The 23,830-nt window shown below is 38.2% G+C and overlaps 2 protein-coding genes across 2 annotated transcripts; one reads left to right on the forward strand and one right to left on the reverse strand.

Annotated features, from left to right (window-relative positions):
* Positions 1-1,917: 1,917 nt before the first annotated feature.
* Positions 1,918-11,101, forward strand: LOC140853438 (mitochondrial uncoupling protein 3-like). Its single transcript, XM_073248093.1, has 2 exons — positions 1,918-2,387; positions 10,335-11,101. The coding sequence occupies exons 1-2, from the start codon at positions 1,992-1,994 to the stop codon at positions 10,875-10,877; spliced, it is 939 nt and encodes a 312-aa protein (XP_073104194.1). The 5' UTR covers positions 1,918-1,991; the 3' UTR covers positions 10,878-11,101.
* Positions 11,102-13,947: 2,846 nt separating this feature from the next.
* On the reverse strand, positions 13,948-20,999 carry LOC140853436 (galactoside 2-alpha-L-fucosyltransferase-like). The gene is made up of 2 exons (XM_073248085.1): positions 20,594-20,999; positions 13,948-15,622 (listed from the first exon to the last, which is right to left on the reverse strand). The coding sequence occupies exons 1-2, from the start codon at positions 20,844-20,846 to the stop codon at positions 14,154-14,156; spliced, it is 1,722 nt and encodes a 573-aa protein (XP_073104186.1). The 5' UTR covers positions 20,847-20,999; the 3' UTR covers positions 13,948-14,153.
* Between the last annotated feature and the right edge of the window lie 2,831 nt (positions 21,000-23,830).

Below are 23,830 nucleotides of genomic sequence, written 5' to 3' on the forward strand. Positions count from 1 at the left end.
TGTGTAGAGATAAACTTGTCTAGGTAAAAAGAGATCCAATGAGGGAATACTATGATATTGTTTATAACTGAAGATTTGAGAAAGAATTTTTTGGATAATATCTGAATTTGTTAGTGCACTTATGAGGTAAATAATGTATCTTTTTTATAGATTTATTGATAATTTATAAAATATTTATGTTAATAAATTTTATTGAATTATTCATAATTTATAAATTTGATGCATAATAATTTATTATTGAATATTTTTTTTTGAAATACTATATGACTCGTTATTAAATAAATTAATTTTGATATGAATTATGCTCGATTAATTTTGATGTTGTATAGTTTTATGTATCTTTCAATTTAGAGCATGAATTATGTTTATTATAAAAAAGAGTTTTAATTCAAGATGGTTTTTGGACTTTTAGCTTGGCTATATATCAATATCCAGCTAACGGAGGTTATATGTTGATACATAGGTATTTTGCCAATAAAAATTACATATTGGCACATTGATATCCTATTAATTGAGGTTATATATTAGCATATCGATATCTTGCAATGAAGATTATATATTGGCACTTTGACTATTTTTGAGCTTATTATCTGGCCCAACCATATGTATAAATATGGTCATAGTTCATGGTTGACTCGATAAATTTGATGTTTGATAATGCTCCATATCTAGATCTGACTTTGAACTGATATATTTTATATACTTATTTTCATAAAAAATATATTATTAATTTTATTATCTAATTTATCTAGTTAAAATATTTATTGCATGCAAAGATGTCTAGTTGGTTACTAACTATTTTTATAGATTCGAAGAAATAGTTTGGTACAGAACCTTACTTTGAAAGGGTGATTATAAATAGAACTTTGGTCTCTTTACTTTATATTAATATTTTATTAAAGTTTGATGCGAGATTTTTGAATATTGTTTGATTTTATGAAACTTTAAAATTTGAATCATAGTTGTTGCCGCTAAAATTGGATCACGGTCGGAAGAAGCTGAAGTGGTGATGTGTCCTCCTGGCTGAAAAATCTGCACACAAGTCATGATTGGAGTTGGCTCCAGTAAGATCCTTCAACGCTCAAGTCAGATATAAGAAAAATAGAAGAGGAGTGTAGAAGATTATGATCGCATACCTTGGGAGGTCCCTTATAGATCTTTTTGTAGGATGAAATCGTGTAACCGTCGAGAGAGATAATGGGATCGATTTGGACGCAATGTGACGAGACTCCTAATCAAAATCGAGGAAGCAGTTACTGCACTTACCTTTTCCGTTCCAAAGCCAACTAAAAGTCGTGGATGACTTTAAATTTTGAATTAAGGCGTAGATGGGATCGGTCCTGTCTTTTTAGTTGAGAGTTCGGTATAGTATAATGGAAGCGGATGCTAAGAGAAGGAAATATTCGAGTTGGATCTTATCCAATGAGATGAGAGTCGATACGTGCTTACAGCCGAAGTCAGAACTTAGTATGCCCAAGCACCCCGCCATCTGCAGCCGCCTGTATTGAAAGCCAGTGGCTGTAAAGACAGTATGATGACGAAGTCAAGAATAACCGATTTCGAATTTTGCTCAAACTACGGTCAGGATCCAAGGATCATCATGGTCGAAGCTAGATTCGGACCATCTTATCGCATCCATCGGTCCATACCTAGTCGCTTTTCCTACCTTGGCTAAAGAGAAAATATCCCCAATAATAATTATTTAATTTTGAACTTATTTAAATAATTATTTAATTTTATTACTTGTTTCTAAATATTATGATGAGAAATTCTGTATTTTTATCGAGAGAATTGCTATGGATATGTGGCGGATGCCACCACGTCGGTGGTTGGCGGATTTGGGTCGGTGGCATGACGTATGTATGGGTGGGAATCAAGGATTCTTCAGAAATGTTTCTATGATGGCATCGGCTTCCATATTAACAATCCCTGTTCGCCCATTCGAGTATTTTGTACGCTCATCATAGAAGCTCCCACTGTGCTCTCTCCCGATGGGAGGCGGCCGCAGCGGCGGCGGAGGACAAGGGGAGGAGCGCCGGACGTTCTCCAAGATCGCCCTCACCTCGCTGTCGGCGGCGGTGGCGGAGACCGCGACCTTTCCGATAGACATCATAAAGACCAGGCTCCAGCTCCACGGCGAGTCCCCACACCTCCGCCCGCCCGCCGCCACCTCCGCCGCTGGCAACGCCCTCCGAGTCGCCTCTGAGATATGGAGGAAGGGTGGCGTGCTCGGATTCTACAGCGGCCTCTCCCCTGCTGTCCTCCGCCATCTCTTCTACACCCCCATTCGCATCGTGGGCTACGAGCACCTTCGGAGCGCAGCCGGCGCCGACGGTTCTCTCCTCGGAAAGGCCCTCGCTGGGGGCGCTTCCGGCGTCCTCGCTCAGGTATTTCCACTTTCCAAGATCCCATTGTTTGACGAGTATAATCGGTTATTGTGATAGAAAAAGTGTTGCGAGATCCTAACCCTCGAATGGTAGATAAAAATATGTTAGATACTGTATACATAATTTGTTTTCTCCCTTGACCATTAATTGATAAATGTAGATCGAAATCCGATAAAGTTTACACTTGCTTTATGTTTTACAATGTATTTGACTTGTGCTAACATTTAATTTGAACCTGAATTTAGCATAATCAGAGGTTGAATGGAATTAGACACATCTTAGTCTAAAATCTTGATGCATGTGGCACTGCAGACCATATTTTATCCATGTTTTTACTCTAATCCTTGCATTCCTGCAATCCTTATTAGACAACAGAGACAAAAAGGAAAAATCTGAGTCTGCCAGATATATGAATAGAATGGGCGTGAGAGAAAGTCATAAACTCTATAGTCAGATAGTAACTTTGTATTATGTTATATTCTTTATATGAAAATAGAAAGTCCTTTTCTTACAAAAGGAAAAAAAGAAGTCAGTCTTACCAAAGAAAGGGAAAAAGTTAGCAGGGGAGACACTCATCTTTCTCTAGGGAGCCTTGACATTGTCATGAAAGAAACTTGGGAAGGATACATAGTGCACTAGAAGGCTAACGGCAATAGGAGAGGGACATGAGGGAGTTGGAGGCTTGGCTGATTGAGATACCTTTATTTTGTTCGGTAATATACCCGATGCCATTAGGGGTGAAAGTGGATCGGATAAAATTATTTTCATATCCGAATCTATCCGGATATGGATAGAAATTTGAGTACCCGATTAATATCTGCATCCATATCCATATCAATAAAAATAAATAGATATAGATATGGATATAGTATACAACTATCCGATCCATATCCGACTATCCAATTCTATTTGTAATTTTATTTAATTTTATATAGTACTTATGAACTTTTAAGAAAATATATAACCACATTAACATCCTATTATTTTGATTTATAATCTACTTAGTAATATTTTTAATTCTATGGTCATAAAGTTTAGTTATCCGACTTATTTTCACATTTATATCCATACGTCCTGTATCTGGCTTGTATTTGTATTCATTTAAAACAAATATGGATACAAATTTTTGTATCTAATTAACATTTGTATTCATCAAATAAAAAAAAAATATGGATATGGATATACTGATATCTATCCATATCTGATCTAGTTTCAGCCCTAGATGCCATGCATTCAATGCAATCATCTTATCATTATCAACATGACCTTTTCTTTTTTATTGAAGATTTTTCCAGGGCTTGTACCATGTTTGCCTAACACAAAATCAGAATTGTGATTATTGGCCTCTTCCCCCACCCACACCTCCCTCCCCCCACCCAAAAATGAAAAAGAGAAAAACTCATCACATTTAGAATTTTACTGGAGGAAGGGAAAATTAACACAAATCCCATCAAAATAGATTTTTATAACAATTCTTGCTTTCGCAATTCTCCATTTTAACCTGCTAAAGAGCAAATACAACTCAACATCTATTGTGTAATCTTTTCTTGTCAGATTCATTTTATATGCTAGCAATTAGCACTACTTCGGTAGTAGTTATGGAAAGGAGAGGTTTGATGGTATCTAAGAATAGGAGTGCAAAGAAAATTTCAAGGAGACTCTAATAGGTGGTTACCATGTTGGGAGGGGATTCAAACAATTTAAATATGAAATATTCCAAACTTTGAGTTTTCGGCGGGAGGTGGTGGGGGAGATGAGCTTTGGGTACAACAATATTGTTTTAGAATTTATCAAGCTTAAGGAGGCCCTGGCTCATCCTCTCTTGACTTCACCCCTACAATGATTTCTTTGAGTAATTCTTGCCCATTTTGAAAAAATTATTGCAATTTTATAGGAGAAAAATCAAATTGTACATTCCTTATGACTTTAAAATTCTTTTCCTTCTTTGGATGTTGAATGAGGTGATTGAAATAGGATCTACTCCTCATCGAATAAATAATTTTTCTTTGTCTACATGGGCTTCTCTTCCTCTGGTGAGTTTAACATGCTCTTGCACCAAACAACATGACCAACGGCCTTTTAATAATGCTAATTTTCTGTTATAGTTCCAACTATTATAGGAAAGATGGCCTAGGTACTAGAGGTGATGAAGGCTTGAGCATTAATTAGTGCTATAATAGACTAGCATGCTCCAGAGGTGACATGTGACATGCTTTTCTTCAAAGAACCTAAATTAGAAAATAAGTGGGCCAGGAAATATGGACCAATTATAAAATGGATCTTAAAATGTAGAGAGGCCAAAGATTCATTTAGTTAGTGCACCTTGAGAAAATAACACACCATTAACTTTCAAAGGTTTTCCAAGGAAAAAACGGGTCATCCAATGCACGAGGCTCCTGCCACTAAGGGATCTAGGGAGGGTAAGATGTATGCAGCCTTACCTTCGCTTGCAGAGAGACTATTTTCATGCTTCAAACCTATGACCTGTAGGTCATAATGGAGCAATCTAACATTGCATCAAGTCCCACCTTTTCCAAGGAAAAAAGTGTTTGAAAAGTGTCATAGGTTCAGCAAAAAATATAACTGTACCACGATTTGACATTTGATAAAACAATAAACCATTTTGGATGCAACAATGAAAGGAAAACTTTTGGATCCAATGGCTAAGGGAAAACTTTATACTTGATAATAAGGAATAAATAGCATAGATCATGGTGGTAAATATTCTATATTCAGGTGGAACCTTCTATCCACCACAATCCTATTGGGTTCTTATAGTTAGTATTGGGTGTGATCACATAATCAACTAAAATTGCGTATTTGTATCACTTCATAGGGAACGAACCAAGTTTGGCTATATTGGTATTGAGCATAATGTAGGTTGCCTAGCAGTATGGTTCAGAATATGGTACAATATCATGTTGTGCTATTTTGGATCATGCCAGCAAAGCTAAAGCTAGAGAGGAAGGGGGGAGAGAGAGAGAGGGAGAGAGACCGAGAGAGGGAGAGGAAGGGAAAGAGAAGCAGGTTGCAGGGGTGGCCCTTGTTTCGAAATGAAATAGGGGCTCCACTCAAACTTTTCTTTTTTAAATATTTCTTAAGTGAAGCCTGTTGCCAACCTCACTCTCCCTTTCTCAGTCAAGCCCACAGCCTTTTCAATAGGCTCGTGCCAAGATTTTAGGCCTCGCGGGCCGTTTCAGGTCTAGAAAATAGGCATATTTAATAATCATGCCAAGTTCATGCTTGGGGATTAAAGCCAGGCCCAAGCTTGTTTACATTTATGGTTGTATTATTTGTTTATGTTTGATGTATATGGGGACCTAATTGACAATTGTTGTTGATATGTGAATTTAATAAGATAATAGACTTATTGTAGGTTCTTGATAATATTTAATTGTTCATATTCAGCATTTTAAAAAGTATTTTTAGCAAATTTTAGAAAATAAAAAATGATTACAAAGCTCGAGGCTTGAAACAAAGCCTGATTAAGGGCCAAGCTTGAGCCTGGCCCTTCAACAAATCTATTGGTGAGGTGCTTATCTGAATTTCTCTTGCTTTGTTTAAGTGCTCGTGTAGGCATGGTCTTAGTAAGTTGCTTTGCATAGGGCCTATTGAGGTGCTCAAGCATGTTCGCTTGAGCACCTAGGCAAGCATCTAGAGCACCCGACATCATTGATGTGGACCAAGATTTTTGATCTCGATACCGATAAAATTCTACTTAATATCAGTTCGGTACGGTTCGGTGGTGTCAGTACGCTCCAAAATGGCGTATCGGTATGAGACTGATATGGTACGGTACGTTCCATATCAGACGGTATGGGACGGTACAGGATTCCATGATGTGGACCTTTACCGCATCGTGTTTTACAGGGGAAAGGTAGTGGTATGCCTATAATGAGAATTGAGACATTTTGCAAAGTTTAAGGATGAACAAATAGGTCAAGTGATTAGCATATTAAGTTTTAGGAGTGTTGGAGAATATAATTTTAGGTTAAAAAATGGGATAAAAAGACTGACAAATAGTTAAATTTCTTAGAGATTTGTTATATCTTAGTATAAATGCCTAGTAGAGCTAACCAAAATGATGAAACCGAAAGAAGTAACTATACACACTCAAAGAGATGACAAGATTAATGATCTAATTCTACTGTTTGCCCTTGTGAGTGAAGCTATGAAAATAGTAGTACACATGGTGAATAAAGTTTTTACAAAGATGGATAGAGCAGAAGCCATCCTTAAGTATGTGCTTATGAGAAGTTAACCCTTGAAATAAGACATTTGACTTAGGGTCAACTGGTGGATATTTCAATTGTTTTCAGAAACATTAAAGAATTGCAAATTTGATCTTCAAACCTATGCATCTTGAACTGTTCCTGAATTTGTCGATCCACATCATAGTTTTGTTAATAACCATAACACAACTATGGGAATCATAGTTTGTTTCAGATAATGCTATTTTACTTAGATCTCATCTAGAAGATAAGAAGGTTTACTAGGAAATCACATAAGTTAGCAATTCAATTACAGTTGTTAGGTTCTAAGCTTGAGTATGTAGGTAAATGGGAAAAAAGAAAGAGATTGATCAAAGTCTTTAAGTTACAAAGAATGGATATACACAAAGAGGGCAGAAAGATCCAGTTTGATTGGGACCAGTTAGGATCATAATTCATAAGATCTAGATCTATATTATGCATCATGAAATCCCTCGGATCACAAATTCCTGCTTGAACATGTGAAGTCCATTTATATAAATTTATTGGAGTATAGAGCTTTTAGAATTGCTTATTTATCTCTAATAAGTGCAAGCATGTAAAATTAGCAAACTCTTCAGGGATTTTCTTTGACTTATTTTGACAACCATGAATTGATATCTGATTCTTTCTTTTTTGTAAAAATATTCTAGCTAAAGTGCCTAGATTGATAGCTTGTATATAAATAACTTGAATAACTAGACTTGGTGCTTGTCTCATTGGACGTGATGGATTTATGATGGTGGAAAACAGACTTCTCACATGGATGGCCTTTTATTCTCCATTCACCTACTTTATAATTGACTTATTTTTTCAATTTTTATACTATATTTAACAATCTTTGAAGAAATCAGAAAAATCCTTGTAATCTGCAAGTCAGTCCAGGACCCAGTTTGATCTAAACCCTCTGCAGTTTTACAGCTTGATCCTGATCCTAACAGCATGGGATAAGATCTCGGAAAGATACGTAATCACTACCCACCAGAAAAAGTACCTAATCAATGTAATCATTACCAAAAAGACAGGAATGAAGAAACAAATAGAAAAGTATCTAATCGCCTTAACAACATTATTGGCCACTCTTGATATCAAAGGAAGATCAGTGAGAAGCTTTCCATGCATGCGACTAAGTTTTATATAATGCTTGATTGTGTTTCATTTTTGTTTGGATTCAAGAAACAAACCACTAATCCAGACATAGGCTTATGACTGCTTCAACAAGTGTTTTCTTGAGAATAGGGAACCTTGATTTGTAGGAAGTCCTCAAGGATCCCAGGGTCATCCATTTTGAACTATTGCTAGATGTGCAACTCATAGGCAATTGTGGGCACATTGTGACCAATATTGGTCATGACATTTACATTGTCCAGATATATGGCATTAGTGGAGGAACAATAAATTAAATTCTAGACCTAAGGATTTGTTCCAAAGCTATCAACGAAGCCTATGCTAAATGAAATCTCTGTGAGTCTAAAAGTTAATGGATTTCTAATAATTGTAGTACACATTTATCTATGACATGTAGATAGACTTGGGTATAATGGGGAGAAGTATGGTAGAATTAGACGTAGCAACTTTAATTACTCAAATTGGTAAGGGAGCTGCAACTCCTGGGATGTGCAGACCAGATAAAAGTGCAGGCTTGGTCTTGCATGAGGTATTAGCAGATGGCTAAGTGCATTGTAGACCTGCAACTTATATTACTTGACAATATAGGAAAAATAAGGAGTTACCCAAAACACCAGACTGGAGCATCATTCTAGGGTGGAGCAGATAGATTTGTCCTAGCATCGATTTAGGATATTGCATAAAGATAAAATTGTGACACAGAAGGTAAACATGGAAAACAAGGTGGTGTTGCTGGGATAAATGCTCTAGCTAAAGTTGGTATCCAACCAGTGCAATCTGCTGGCTTTGACAAGGATATTGCTCATGGACGAACAAGGATGAGAATGGGATGGCAAAACCAGAAATGTTAAGCTGATTGTTTAAAATTTGAGGTGAGAGATAACTAAGCAACATGCCAAGTATCTATAAATGTCAGTCAACCACTAAAATCGGGGGAGTTAATCAACCCTTGTTACAAGATAGGCAGTGTCGTTTGATATGATGAGGGAAGAGGTAAACATCAATTATAAACTATGAAATAGAGCATCGAAATGAGCAAAAATGTTTCAATTAGAATAACAAGCATGATGAAACAAGTAGTTGCCTATTTCAGCTTGTTTTGTAAGAAATGGGACAAATGTGTCTTATTTCTTTCCATAAGCTAGGTTTTTTGCAAAACCAGCTGGATTTTGTTTAAAATGAAAGAGGTTTAAATCCTAACTGAAACAGTTAAATTAGAATTGATGAATATGCAATGTTCATCTTATACTCAGACTGGCTTCAGTTCAAACTTTTACAGTTCCGAAGAAAATGTTGGCACCAGGGGCTACACTAAATTAGAAATCAAAATTCAAATCTCTTTTGCATTAAATCTGTTCTATTATGGAAATAATTTGCTGAGAGATAAGGTGTGGCAGTGTAGAAATTTTGTTTTGGAGTGTTATGTGATCTATGAGGGAAAACTTAAATGATAAATGTTATAGTAGGCTTGTGCTTTTGGAGTCTAATGTGATCCTTGAAGAAAAATTTTATCGAGAGGCGAGCAGCATGGCAGATTGGATTGCATCTTATGTGGTGGAGCACTCCGGAGACTGTCTGGAGATAGGGTGATACATGCCCACGGGCCTTACGGGACCTTTTGTACCTTGATTTTATGGTTTGCTCTCGTACCAGAGTGGTGTGATTGCCCGCTTATATCCAAAAAAGAAAAAAAAATTTAGTACTACAGGTCTGATTGTGAAGTTCCTACAGGATTCAATCGGATGGGCTGGAGGGAAAGCATGGGGCTGAGGGAATGGGAGAGGGAGAGGGAGAGGGAGAGGGGGAGCATGCATGGGATTAAAACAAGATCTCAGGAGATTGTATTTTTTGGTCCCATGGGGATCACTCCCTGTTCTCTCTGCTCGCTCTCTTGCTCTCTCTCCCTTCCCCGGTATGCTCTCTCTCCAGCCCATCTTGCCAGATCTCATAGAAACTTCCAAAACAAGCCCAACATGTTGATAGCTAGATCTGTTGGAACCACTAAATTGTGGAATATGAAGAGGGCAAATCAGCATAATGTAGATGAGGATTTTGAGGTGGATATGCAAATATAATAAAGGGGGAGTTAATAGGTATGGTACTTAAAAATAATAGGTATGGTACTTAAAATAAGAGAGGTTGTGTAAGAATCAGTTGAGAATGTTTGGTCATTAGTATTGCTAGCCGAATACAAGGCGTTGGTGAAACCATGACATGTTTAAGTTAAAGGGATAGAGAAAGGAGGGCAGTGCCTATTTGAATGGAAGTGGTGAGATGGTACCAAGATACACTTACCTACTTTAGGAATAAGCATCTAGTGATGAAATTATTGATTTGATTTTTGACTCCCTAATTGATTGGAGAATGCTTATTTGTTATCTCTGATGACAAGCTGAGACACTCGTTTAAAGACAAGCTGAATAAAACAAATTTGCATTCAGCATGACACAGTTTGTGATCATCACAAATATGGATGTACTAATGCATAAATTACCATGAGTGTCATTGCATATTCAAATTTCAGTGATACTAAATCAACACAGACAATTAATTGGTTTTCATAATGCAGGTTGTGGCAAGCCCAGCTGATCTTATAAAGGTGAGGATGCAAGCAGATAGCCGTCTTTTGAGCCAAGGACTGCAACCCAGGTATGCAGGGATATTTGATGCTTTCACAAAGATTATCCAAACAGAAGGCTTTCTGGGACTTTGGAGGGGGGTGTTTCCTAATGCTCAGAGAGCATTTCTGGTAAACATGGGTGAATTGACATGCTATGACCATGCAAAGCATTTCATTATTCGCAAGCAAATTTGTGAGGATAATGTGTTTGCTCACACGTTGGCATCTATAGCATCTGGTCTCTCAGCAACTGCTCTTAGCTGTCCAGCTGATGTGGTGAAAACTAGAATGATGAATCAAACTTCTGGCAAAAAGACCCAGACATTATACAGGAATTCTTATGATTGTTTGGTTAAGACAGTGAAATTTGAAGGCATAATGGCATTGTGGAAGGGTTTCTTTCCGACTTGGGCAAGGCTCGGACCATGGCAGTTTGTATTCTGGGTATCTTATGAGAAGTTCCGACAAGCCTGTGGTCTTTCATCTTTCTGATAGACTTGAGGAGCCTTCTCGTCTAGTTCCAATATAGCTCCCATTTGCTTAGCCATATATGGTAAATTTGCCAGTGTCATTGAACTTAACAAATAAAAAGCATTGGTAGTTCTAGATTTCATTAGAAATAACACAACTTAGTTGTAAGTGCGCAAAATATGAAATATTTACTGAAAGTGCTATTGTTTGTTTTCCAACTTATTCCATTTTCTCAACTTTTCTTATGTAGTTCTTTTGCGGTACAGGTATGAATGCCCAGAATATCATGTAAATCTGTAAAAGCTTGATATTTTTATTTTGGCATAAAAGGGTGAGCTTTTATAACAAAAGAGCACTACCAATTAACCACTGAAGTGATCCCGATTTTAAGGTCATGGTGGTGAAAATGCAATTCTCTTCAGAACTTTTTGGGACTTAATTTATGTCATCTGCCCTGTTCACCACTTTGTGAAACTTGAAGCACACGGTGTTGTTGTTCCCCGTTTCCTCCTTTCATTCTACGCTGTTAAAAAATAAATCATCAAATGTCAAAGGTACTCAAGTCTGAATATTTGAAAATGGGACAAAATGGTCCCAATTGTCGAATATGTGACTAATTTTATTGGTCAATGCTGAATGCTGATTGTGTCACTTGGAAGCTCATCCTGTGAGAGGTCTCAAGTTTAAACTTGAATGTTGGCGAATAATCACATTAGTGAAGTTCTTACAGAAAAGAGGTGGAATGCTAGCTCTAGATGTTTTTGTGATAGATAGGTGGAGACTGTTAACTATGTTATTTTACATTGCCCTTTTATTAAATAGATTTGGAGAAGGCTTGGGAGATAGGAATTTTCTCCTTGTGGACTGTGGGGAAAGAAAGATCATAAATGCTGAGAGATTCAAGTTAGCTCTGGACTAACAATAGCACTTGATTAACATAATGGAGAGAAAAATAAAGAGATTGCTCAAATGACAGCGGCGGGATCCTCATTGATTGTAGCTTCGCATCTCTTTAGAGAACCATGTTTCGAGTTTTTTTGTAACAAACCTTGGGTTTGCGTCCTTATTTTTCTCCTTTCTTTTCATCCCTCTTCCTTTTCTGGCAATTATCTTATTTTAACAAAACTGGATAGTTTACCACCCTCCCCTACTACAAAAAGAATTGGTGGAGAATAATCGCTTATTCTGAAAAACGCTGATAAGTCGCTAGTATTTTCTGCTACCATTGTTTTAAATTACGGGATAGGAGTTGTGGCAAGGAGATTGTATTTTTATAATAGGAAAAAGAAAAATGAGATTGCATTTGTCATTTAACATAAAAATTTTAAAGAATCACATACATACATACATACATGCAGGCATACATGCATTTGTCATTTAAGCCATTCTATTGGGGAGTATCTTTGAAATTCGTTAGACATGTATCCTCCACTCCTCCTCCCAAGTCTGAACAAAGGGTTTTGATTTTGGCATTGAATCGGGTGGCGCCATGTGATGAGATTCCGTAAAACAAGGACTTCAGTCTTATGATGTAAAAAATAAACCTAAGTGTACCATGAGAATTGATCAATGAAACTCAATAAATGAGCAAACAATTTATTTACTGTGTTCAGAAGATAGAAAATGTATGTCTGAAATTTTTCAGATTAATGAGCAACACACTTAGGCAAATTCGTGACTTGGTTTAAAGAAATTGGAATGTTATAAGAAGAGACAAGCTTACAAAAACAACAAAAATGGGGATGACCAAATCTTGAGTGCCATAATAAACATTTTGATGCTTCCTCTTCTAGACAAGAACCAACAACATGAGTAGTCAGCTGAAATAAAGACTCTAAGAAGAATAGTCAACCATGTTTGTCACCCTTCTCAATCAATTATCCTGTCACATGATCCTGCACATCGAAGGAAAAAATATCACAACATAATCTTGTTCGACAAGGTGGCGCCCAGAAACAAGATTTTTTAATCAAGGAAGGGACAGAAAGCATTTTTTTTTTTTTTTTGATGAAAAGACAGTTTAGTAGCAAAGTTTCTTGCCATCAAGAGGGATTCCAACTTTAGCAACTGAAAGTTTAGAGTAGTTAGCAGTCTCGATTTGAATCGGTTATGGAGACTTATGTGATGATAAAAGCGAGGGATTACCAGAATATACAAGAAACTTGTCAAAAATGATTAGTTCTTTCTAAAGAATAGCTTCCCTCTTTGCTCAAATTCATTAAGGATTTATTTGGATTCACAGTTGTGTCGGTGATATGGTACAAATGTGACAAGAATTTTTTCTTTTCCGCGACCCGAGTATTACCCTGAGGAGACAGAATGAAAACTCTATCATGAGCACCTTATGTAGCCCCGTCCAGGTCCTTTATTTTCTTACCGGTACTAATAGGCCACCCAGATAGGTCCATAATTGATCAGTACCCTTTTAAGGGTACACTTTTTAACTATTCAGTGCTTTACCTGCAACACCACAGGAAATTTTCAACAGTTTTTATCTTATGTCCTATCTTGAGGCAGTAATGATTCTCCATACCTGGTTTTCAGGACATGGATAGCTTCTGACCCTGCGAATTGGAGACAGTAATTAACAAAAAACACATACTTTGTACACGGACCTGACTCAATGTCTCTTTTTTTTTTTTCCTTTCTTTTTTTGTTTCTAATTGGTAAGGTGGTTTCATAGAGTAGAGTATCTGTACAAGGACCAACTGGGTACCGCCTACCATAGTGATACAAGGAAGCAACTCAACAGTAGTAGGGGATCCAGGAACCCCGGACAAGCTCAACATACACTCCACGGGTACCTAAAACAGAAGGCCTGACTCAATATGTTTCAAACTAGAGATTTTGCTATTCTTTCTGTGCAAAATTTACTTGAAAAGCATCAGGAAAAGCACGATATGAATGCGGCTAAAGGACTAATAAAATCTCAAGTAATGTATAATTACTCCATATGCCAAACAATGTTAATTCTGGAAACTTAAAATTTCTGGAACGGAAAAAAGGACTCTGAATCATTAAACTAAATTGGTGGACTATAAAGTGTTCATAAATTGTTCCCAGGAATTAACACCAAATGTAATAATCACCCAACATTACTAGTACAACAAAATGGCTGAGCTTCTTTCTTTAATCAAATATTGCTCACATTATCCAAGATATGCCATTTGAACTAGCCCTAATCTAAGACCAACATGAGCCAGAAACATCGCAGTACAAGATCGATAATAACTTGCCAGATCCTCGTGTACAAGGATGACCTGTCCTACCTGAATGCAAGTAGTAGATACGCCACAGCTACCATTCATCCTGATCCACCAGCTTGAGGCCCCAGCTCATGTCTTCACAATGTTTCACATGTGGGACTAGGGCCCCTGTATCAACACCTCTCTTCGCTTTGCAGTCGTAAAAGGGAGGGGCATGAAAACAAGGCTCCATTGACATGACTCTGTGGCAGGGAGGGTCAGGTGCTGTCTCGTTTTCAGGCTTGAACATAATCCATGGCTTTAGACCACCAAGGCCTTGAGCCACATACCCAAATGTCGACCAGGCACTTGTCACCAACACATCACTCAAACTCAAGAGATACATCTCCGCCCATGCTTTCATGTTGTGCATTTGCTTTCCAGTTTGCTGGTATTCTTCATGGCTTGGTTGATAGACACTGATAATTTCGCCCGTGACAGTCGGGTTCTCCCAGTACATGTTTCTGATTTTTTCGTAGTATCCAGAGTTCAAAGAAGTCATAAGAACTGCTTTTGATCTTACAGTTGGAGATGAAACTACAGACTCGTGGGCGGCACTGATATCAGGCAATAGCTTTTCCTTTAGAGAACATCCAAGAATCTGATCTAGCACATGCTGAAATGGACCGGGACCTGTATCAAAGACTCTGACCTGGATACCCACCTTTTCTTCTGCTTTAGCTAGATAAGATTGGTAATACCTGGTAATCAAACCCCATACAGTGTTTGTGGGATGGAAAAGATAACGTCCCAAATGATGGAAAACAGTGTCTTTCTCAGGAAAGAGCTGATGAAGTTCTTCTTCATATGTTGGAATCAGAAAGAGGGATGGCACAAAGTAGTTATCTGATTTCAACACCAGCCAAGGGATCTTTTGAAGGACTCGTTGGTCATCTTCACAGAAGAAAAGCTTATCAAAGTCACCATAATCATGGTCAAGGTGGAGATAAACATAAGCAGGTAATGATCCCGTTGAACCTCCATCAACGCTATTACTGATGACCTTCTTTTCCAGCATGTTTCCATAACTCTGAGGAGCTTTAATATCAAAGCTGTTAAACTGGTTAACAGGAAAATCCAAGGGTAGAAGCCAAGAGCTTTCAGGAAATGGTTCACAAAAGAGGTCAGCCATATCAGCACCTCTGTCAATAAGTAAGACCCTGTTCGTAAGGAGAGCATAAAGAAATGCTGAAGCAAGAGTTAGTACTCTGTTCCCTAACCCGCTATATGATATCCACACCACATAATTGCATTCTGCAGTCTCAATGCTCTGACCAGACTTCAACTGTTCCACAGCTTTGTTGTACAATTCAGTGTTTGGGCCACACTTTCTTTGGAGAACTTCATGCTTTCGCAGCCTTTCCAACAAATATGGAGAAGGTAAGTGAGGTGATTCTTTACGGTACAGTACAGCCTGATACCTACTTAGACAGGATTCTTCATCAAATCCAGCAGCCAGCAGGCCACCAAGAAGTTTGTCCTTTCGTATGCTCGAGGATGCAGAGGATCCATTTTCTGAACCTAATAATTGCACACATTCAAAGGCACTTAAGCTAATTGAACATGGAGACATCTTTTATACAGAACTAACAAAAACCAAAAGGCCTTTTAGGTAACAGCAATTGAGTAGTTAAAAGAGAATTCAGAATTCATAGAAGAACAAGAAGACAGTGGGACTATCAGATGATTAGCAAGTAACAACTTGAACAAATTTGGGGACAGTTTGGATGCCTGACCTCCTATCCATCTGACAGGACTCATATAGGAAGGAGGCAGTCTGAAGTGAGTGGAAGGGATTGGGGTGGGGGGGTAGCAAAAACAAGTCAGAAAAGGCCACTGGGTTCCATGATCCCCCTCCACCCCAACCAAAACCCCCCACAAAACCCCTTTCTCACAAGTTTCACCCTGGTGGCATTTCTTTCTCAGCCAGTTCCACTCATAAGGGGGATGAGCACACATAGTCAAGAAAAAATAGCATAAAGCATGCAACCAAGAATCTAGACAAGCTATAAATTAATACAAGTAATTATCTCAATATGCTTCAATACTTCTAGCTACAATTACATATGTGGGCAGGTACATTTGAGGAAAATCAAGTATATGTGCTCCAAATATGCATGTTTGTGCAAGAAGGTGCAGAGTTGCAGATCTGCATACATAGAGACATGGCAGCCCAGCAAAAGGATCTAAGACTTCTACAATTCAAATTTAATTTGGAGAAATAAATATCAATAAAGGCAAAAAAAAAAGGAGTGAAGGAGCAATGAGAGCAGTCTGTGGGGAGGACATATGCAGGAGAACTGGATTTGACTTGGTGGAGGCTACCAAAAGTAGTGATTAGTTATTACTTGCTTGGCAGGTACTACTGCGATAAGAATCTAGAAAGGTAAGGCACTTCAAGATCAAAATATTGACTAATATTTGAAAGAACAACAATCCTATCTCCAGGAAAACAAATAGAGATGGCTGTGAAAATTGAATTGTGCTGGGCAAGAAGTACCCACCAAAAGAATACCACCTCATAGGCTTTAAATACAATATCTAAATGTATTTCGCTATTGGTGTCATCAGTGTGCAAGACATGTATCCGTGAAACTATTTTTCGTGGATGTCAGTATACTGTTGTTAAATTCTGAGATTTTATATTCTTCTAACTCTATATTACATTTGCATTCCTAGTGATACATGCAATGCATATCTTTTAGAAGCAACTTCACATTCATACACAGAATTACGTTTAGTTGTTCTCATGCATATGTAAGAGAAACTTGAGGTAAGATATGAAATCGAGTACAACAAATTAAATGATAATCATGAGTTGACTCATGCCAAAAAGTGTCTTACTGAACCCATACAACAAACATTTTTATTTATAAGTCAAGGCCATCTAAAACTCATAACTATGTCTCTGTTATTTCTTAATTATATTTTATAATTCATGAATTTGCTTTAGTATCTAGCTGGTTGGTGGTACTAAAAGGTAAAAGAAAACACTAATTCTTTGGAATCCTGTTCATAAATTATGGATCCATTTTACCAAAAAATAAGGATTCTGCACTTCTGTTCATCTTCTCATCAGCAATCACACATAAATACAGATGCAAATGCTCAGACAACAAATACACATACATACACAACAAAGAATATACAATGAGTAGCAAACATACAGAACTGCAGAGCAAAGTGAAAATCTATCATCTTCTTGTCAGACAGCAAACACACACACACACACACACACACACAACAAAGGATAACATATGAGAGACAAGCATACAGAAATACAGAGCAAGCAAACATCTATCATCTTCTCATCAAACAAAAGCTGGCTCACACACACAAACACAACAAAAGATACACATTGAGTAACAAGCATATAAGAATGCAGAGCAAAAGTGCATGTCAATCACATGCTCATCAGATAACGAATGGCTCATTATGAAGTCTGACAATGATGTGTTATGTGTATACATCTAAAAACACAGCATAGCCTATTTTTAGAAACCAAAAAAAAAAAAAAAAAAAGGAAAATAAAAATTGATCCTCCACCTTCTTTCAGAAACATACTGTCAGCAAGAATCAGAAGTGAAAAACTAGTTTCCACATGCACACATGCGAGATACACACTGAAGCATACAAAAGCACAAAGCAAAGCAAACATCTATCATCTTCTCATCAGACAACAACTGGCTAATTGTGAAGTATGACTAGGTTATACAATAATGTGAAAATTTGACATCTGAAAGCAGCCCAGGCTTACACAAGAACATTTTGGCCTCCTACATTGTTTCAGAAATGCATTGTCAGCAAGAATCAGAAGTGAAAACCGGTTTCAAAGCCGATAGTCGACCGAAATAAAAAGAAAACATAATAAATGGACATTAAGGTAGAATATATGTTCTATGTTTTTAACCACCTATTTTGCTTAGATTGATGAATCAGTGATGTCATTAAGGGGTTTTTCCTTGGATGCCCAGAATCCCTACCATATGATATCGAAGCATTGAATGAAAGGTGGCAGTTAGAGGAAAGATAGAGGGAAGTGAGGGATCCGGCAGTGTGAAGATTTCAAGTACATTGGGATCCCTTAAGAAGGTGGTTTCTGGTATCTCAAAGACTCAGAAGTTGGGAAATCTAGTGACCTTCCTTGATCAGTCCATCTCTCAGTCACCATCATGCACTTCTGAAGCCATCATTGCTACTCACTCATGTGAGGGATCACCGACAATGGGACTCACAATAGAAAGAGACAAAGTAAAATGATTTGTAAAGAATGCATGCCAGTAAATTAAAAAGGAAATTGAATTTTCATTTTTTCATATGAATCAGCCAAAGGCTTCCTAATGAAAGACTTCCTAATGTCCTACTGATTGAGAATTAAGTCATTTCCAACATGAGAGCTGAAAAAGCCTCTTGGACCGAACATCTGGACAAAAACATATCAATATATATAATAGAGACAATTCTCCATAACTAATTAATTATTTCACTAAGGAACAAACATGCATTCCCCCAGATATCAAAATATCCAGCGAGATGCATCCTAAATTTTCCTATCCTTCTATTGATACCTCGTATATTGAAGACCTTCTCTATGGTACTGATAGCATTATTTCATTGGGCAAAGAGAGATAGCTTTGGAAGCATGAATCTAAGCAATTTCACAGGGAAAATGGGAGGAAATCAACAAAGACTCCTAAAATCAAGGTTTTAAGCTCCAATGGGATTGAGGGCATCTTGGCCGTTCTGTCCCATTCTCATGAGAAAACATGACTAGGATAGAGTCGGGACTTTGAAACCCATCAATGCAAGAAGAGAAGAAGGAGGAAAGAAAGAAATGAAGGAAATATGAAGAAAAGGTAATAGTGAAAGGAAAAAAGAAGAAGAAAAAGAAAAGAAAGAAAGAAAGAGAGAAAAAAAGAAAGAAAGGAAGGAAAGAAAGAAGAATGAAAGAGAAAGAAAGAAAAAGAAAAAAAATAAAGAAAGGATGGCATAAGAAAAAGAAAGAAGAAGAAAAAGAAAAGAAGAAAGGCAAAAGAGAACGAAAGAAAGGAAAGAAAAAGAAGGGCAGCCAACATGACGTCTCATTCGATTGAGAAACCGCCACCAAGATAGGGCAGCCAACATGACGTCTCATTCCATAGAGAAATTGGGACACCCTCATCTCATGGAATTTAAAACTTTACTTAAAATAATATAGATAGCCAAATTCTTAGATGAGAAGCAAGATTTATTTCTCATGAATCAATGGAAGATGAGAATTCAAAATTTTTTTATGTTAATCTAATTGCAGAAAATGTGAAAAACCTTTAGCTCCATAGTGCAAATGTATCTACCTTTTGGTTCCAAGTGAAGTTCACTCCCTTGTTTAACTAACATAGCCCATGTTAACACCATCCTTGCCAGTCCCAAGCCCGAATGAGAAAGGTGTTGGGTTGATGCCAGGTTGGTAATTGGTCATAACATATATATCAAAAACTTTGAAATAGACCCAAATTGTGAATTGGGATCCATACAGCCAATATTAAACAATTAGAAAAGGGCTAGATGGTTATGATGATGAAGTTCACGTACCACAAATATATTAGAGAATTAATCTGACTTGGTCTAGATGGTACCCAAGGTCTAGCTTTTGGAGCAGACTTGCAAGGCTAATTCTTCCCTTGCCTATGAAAATATATAGCAAACCCATCATATGACAAATAGTTCCATCTTAGCAAATACAGGTGAAAAGTTGGATCAGTCCATATTAGGGGTTGACCATACAGCTGCAATATCTGGTTATAATCTAGTTGAATGATAAAAACATGTTCTTTAGCATTCAGAATGCTGGTAAATGTCTGTCATTCGTAGGTGCTTAATTTTCTCATACCTGAGCAAAGCATTCAACATTTTATATCACCACTTCTTCTTCTTCTTTTTTTTTTTTTTTTGTGGGATTGGTCAGTGAGTGACATCTAATGCAGTACAGCATCTTTAAACTGAACAAATTCACACTAAGGTATACATTCTTAATTTTAGCAAGAAGGATTTGTACTAAAATCCACTTCAATACTATCATCCTATACACATTTGAACACAAAGTAACGCACCGAGACGGCATTCAAACTGGAGAAACTTCATGACGCAATACAGGTCGAAGTACTGATGAAGCAATTGTCACTATTGGAGAAGCTCTCCAATCTCTAATTCTTAAACTAAACTTTTGTCTAACTTACATAAACCTACGAGCTTCAATTTGGAAAACAAAGGGGCAAAAGCAACACAACTTTCTAATGTTCTCTCTCTCTCTCTCTCTCTTTCTTAACAGATCCACTAAATTTTAGAGAGAAAAGAAAACAAGAATATATCTTAGCATGAAAGCGACAGCATTCGCAAAAAAAGAAAAGCCATAACCGGCAAACTAATCTAACTAAAATAGCAAATATTATGCCCAAAATCACAAAAGAAACATACTAAATTTGCAGAAGAAGAAGAAAGAGTGGGGACCAGTACCTTGTCTTGCTATTACTTCAAATTCTCCCATTCCTTGAACTCCACCGACTCGGCGAAGTCGATCCAGCGACAAGCTCCGGAAGGCGCCGGAGGCGACCAACAGGAGCATCAAGCAGGCAAGCAGGATCATTACGGGCCGGAGGAAACGGGAGGCCGGTCTCTTCTCCGCCCCGTGCCGAGAAGCCCCATTGCTCTCCAGATCGGAGGGGCCGGCTGGAGACGACTGATGCCTCCGGATCCGCTTCATGTCCATCACCTGTCCTCTTCACAGGATCCGGGCATCGATTTCATCTGGCATCTCCTGACGGAAATGAATGCGCACAAAAGCGGCCTGGGATCCGATTGAAGTAAAAATACGAGGGAGAAGGGTTGCTTTCGTATTTTAGCCAATTGTTTTCAATGCAGCGTATCCGTGATATTATTAAATAAATAGCATATGCCTCCACAATGCACCGACTGTAATCCCTTTTCCCCTCTATTTTCTTCTTATTTTTAAATTAAATATAAAACGGATATAGTAGAATACCTGACGCAAATTGAATAAAATGTAACAAAGCCACAACAAAATATGGATATTAATGTTACGGTGTTTTTTTCGTTATACAAAAATTTTAATATTATTGCATCTTAGACATATAATACAGTTTATCAGTTTCTTCTAGTTGTATTTTCATTTTTAAGTAAAATTATAATGATAAAAATATAATAAAAATTAATAATCCGCATGACGAGCAGAGTACGTAACTAATAACAATATTACTAATATGGACTATATCGAGAGTGAAGAATTCTATGCAAGCAGGGCCTCTTTTTTAGTGTAGAGAGAGATGAATTTGATTATACTCAAGTAGATCTTCGTCTAAATATGATCAGATCTACATTGGATGATAGAGATCCCATATCAATAATCCGAATCGTTAGATATAATATAGTATCTCTAAATTACTTATATATCAAAAACTATGTGATTTGAAGACTTCTAGCATATGCATCAAATGATCAAAAATATATATAATTTAATATTATTTAAATTATTTATTTTTGATCTATTTGATGCATAAGTTAGGTGTCTTCAAATCATATAATTTTGTATATATAAATAATCTGGAGGTAATAAATCATATTCAATGACTCAAATTATTGATGTGGAATTTCTATATATCGTTCAATTTAGATTCGATAAAATTTGAGTGGAAATCTACTCGAGCATAGCTAATCGAACTCCAAAAATAAATTGCCAAAATTTAAAAAATCAAATGCTAATATAGGATATGGAGGTCCACATAAGTATAATATTTCAAAAATATTCAAGAAGAAATATACGAGGAGCTTATATTAGCCTACATCATCCATCGAGATGATAATATCCCAATTCATGAATATATGATCATAATACATGGAAACGATAAAAAAATATAAAGTATTTGTTAATCCTTTGTAGCCATGCAATTAAATCTCTTGATACAATAGAAATCAATATTATACCAAATAAATATATTTTGAAAAACGTGCTGCAATGATAATAAATGGTTATATTCATGACTTCCATAGAAGAATAATTGACGCTGATATAAAGTTATAGATTTCAAGTTACCAACTTTTGTTCCTAAGATATATCAAAACAATTGCCAGGGTATTAGAATGTGATGAAGCATTCTAACTTGTGTACAATCATTCAGTTTGGTTAAGCAAGAAAAGGGAAGAAATTGTTCAAAGGCAAACTAATTTTGACCAAGCTATTATAGAAACTCCTATCAAGTTACTTTACCTGATACAAACCATAAAGTTGAGGCATACAAATAAATGGTGAATATGAATATTACAATATCAAAAGGACCTAAAAAGAAGGAGGGTCATTATTTATACCCTATCTTAACAACTTGGATGGCAGTTGTTGGGATATACTGACCGCCGACCGACGGACGACTCCGACCGACGGTCCCGACAGACGGCTGCCGACAATATCCGACCGAAGGTGTGTCGGCCGAACCGACCCATGCTGTTCCCGACCGATCGAGCGGTCGAACCCATATTACCGACTCACTGTCGGGGGTGGCAGCCGACGTCCGACTTAAGCAAGACACCAGACCAGCCGACGGTGCCTTCGGGTCATCACCCGACGTCCCGGCAGCCGAATGCCGACCGACCCCACTCATGCCGACTCATCATCGGGCCTACACGTCCGACGCCCGACTTCACCGACCGACCGACCGACGGGTGCCGTTATCGATCGATCGACGGCTATCGACCGACCGAGGATACGTCGGTCGGGCAGACCTTTTCCGCTCTCCCAATCGACTGCACTATGGAGTCCGATGTCCGATTCCTGCAACGTGCTCGACTAACTGTCGGAGGGGCCCAAATTTTCACCCGACGCCCCTCAGCTGGACACCGACCTATGGTCGACGACTCCTCCAATCACCGTACTACTGTCAGAGACTGTCAGTCCTGACAACGGCATGCGGCACTGCCGCCTAGGGGTATTATCCCACCTAGAGCATTGTCAACCCTAGTGATTTGACAGTCCCACGGCGACGTGACACTGTCACAGCGACTCTGACAGTCTACAGTGAGTTGACAATTCCTCAATTGTCTGCGCCATTAATGACGGTGTCATACTACGCTTCACTATATATATCAGGAAAGGCTACAGTGCTAGAGGCCCTTCAAAACTCACAGGCTTGCTCCCTCTCTCTCTCTCTCTCGTTGAGTTCTTTGCTCTCTTCTCGCTGTTGCCTAGTCTCCTCTCTGACTTGACCGTCGGAGGGTCCCCGTCGGAGTTGCCTCCGGTCAGTGCGGACTTTCTTTTGCAGGCACACGTTCCCGGCGATCTGGCGAAGAGGGGATTGGCCGCAACAGATTGGCACGCCAGATAGGGGGGGCAGTACTAATGACAAAGACGAGAGCTCAACGATCGAGAGTCACCGGGTCAGCGAGGCACTCTTCCCACCAGGAAGAGGTCTCTCCGCCACCCTCCGCGGTGAAATCCAGCTCTCCGCACCCCGCGGTCACCACGGAGGTGCAGATCGCGGCGATCGTACGGCAGATGACCGTGCTGACGGATGCGGTCAAAAGCCTCCAGCAACAACCGGCACAGCTGCCGCCATCACCGGTCGGACAACCGACGGTGCGTCCGATAACCTCCAGGAGCAGCCGCCGACGCCCGCGCCGATCTCCGTCGTCTCCGCGGGAGCGCCTGCCACAGTGCTCCCACAGAGAGGAGGAGGCGCGGCCGCG

The sequence above is a fragment of the Elaeis guineensis genome, chromosome 13 (genome assembly GCF_000442705.2).
Source record: "Elaeis guineensis isolate ETL-2024a chromosome 13, EG11, whole genome shotgun sequence".
Taxonomy (NCBI): domain Eukaryota; kingdom Viridiplantae; phylum Streptophyta; class Magnoliopsida; order Arecales; family Arecaceae; genus Elaeis; species Elaeis guineensis.

Excerpts from the sequence above, each read along its gene's own strand:
- LOC140853438 (XM_073248093.1), top strand. The coding sequence starts at position 1,992 with ATGGGAGGCGGCCGCAGCGGCGGCGGAGGACAAGGGGAGGAGCGCCGG. Across the intron at positions 2,388-10,334 it reads CTTCCGGCGTCCTCGCTCAG|GTTGTGGCAAGCCCAGCTGA; the intron begins GTATTTCCACTT and ends TTCATAATGCAG.
- LOC140853436 (XM_073248085.1), bottom strand. The coding sequence starts at position 20,846 with ATGGACATGAAGCGGATCCGGAGGCATCAGTCGTCTCCAGCCGGCCCC. Across the intron at positions 15,623-20,593 it reads TGAAGTAATAGCAAGACAAG|GTTCAGAAAATGGATCCTCT; the intron begins GTACTGGTCCCC and ends TGCAATTATTAG.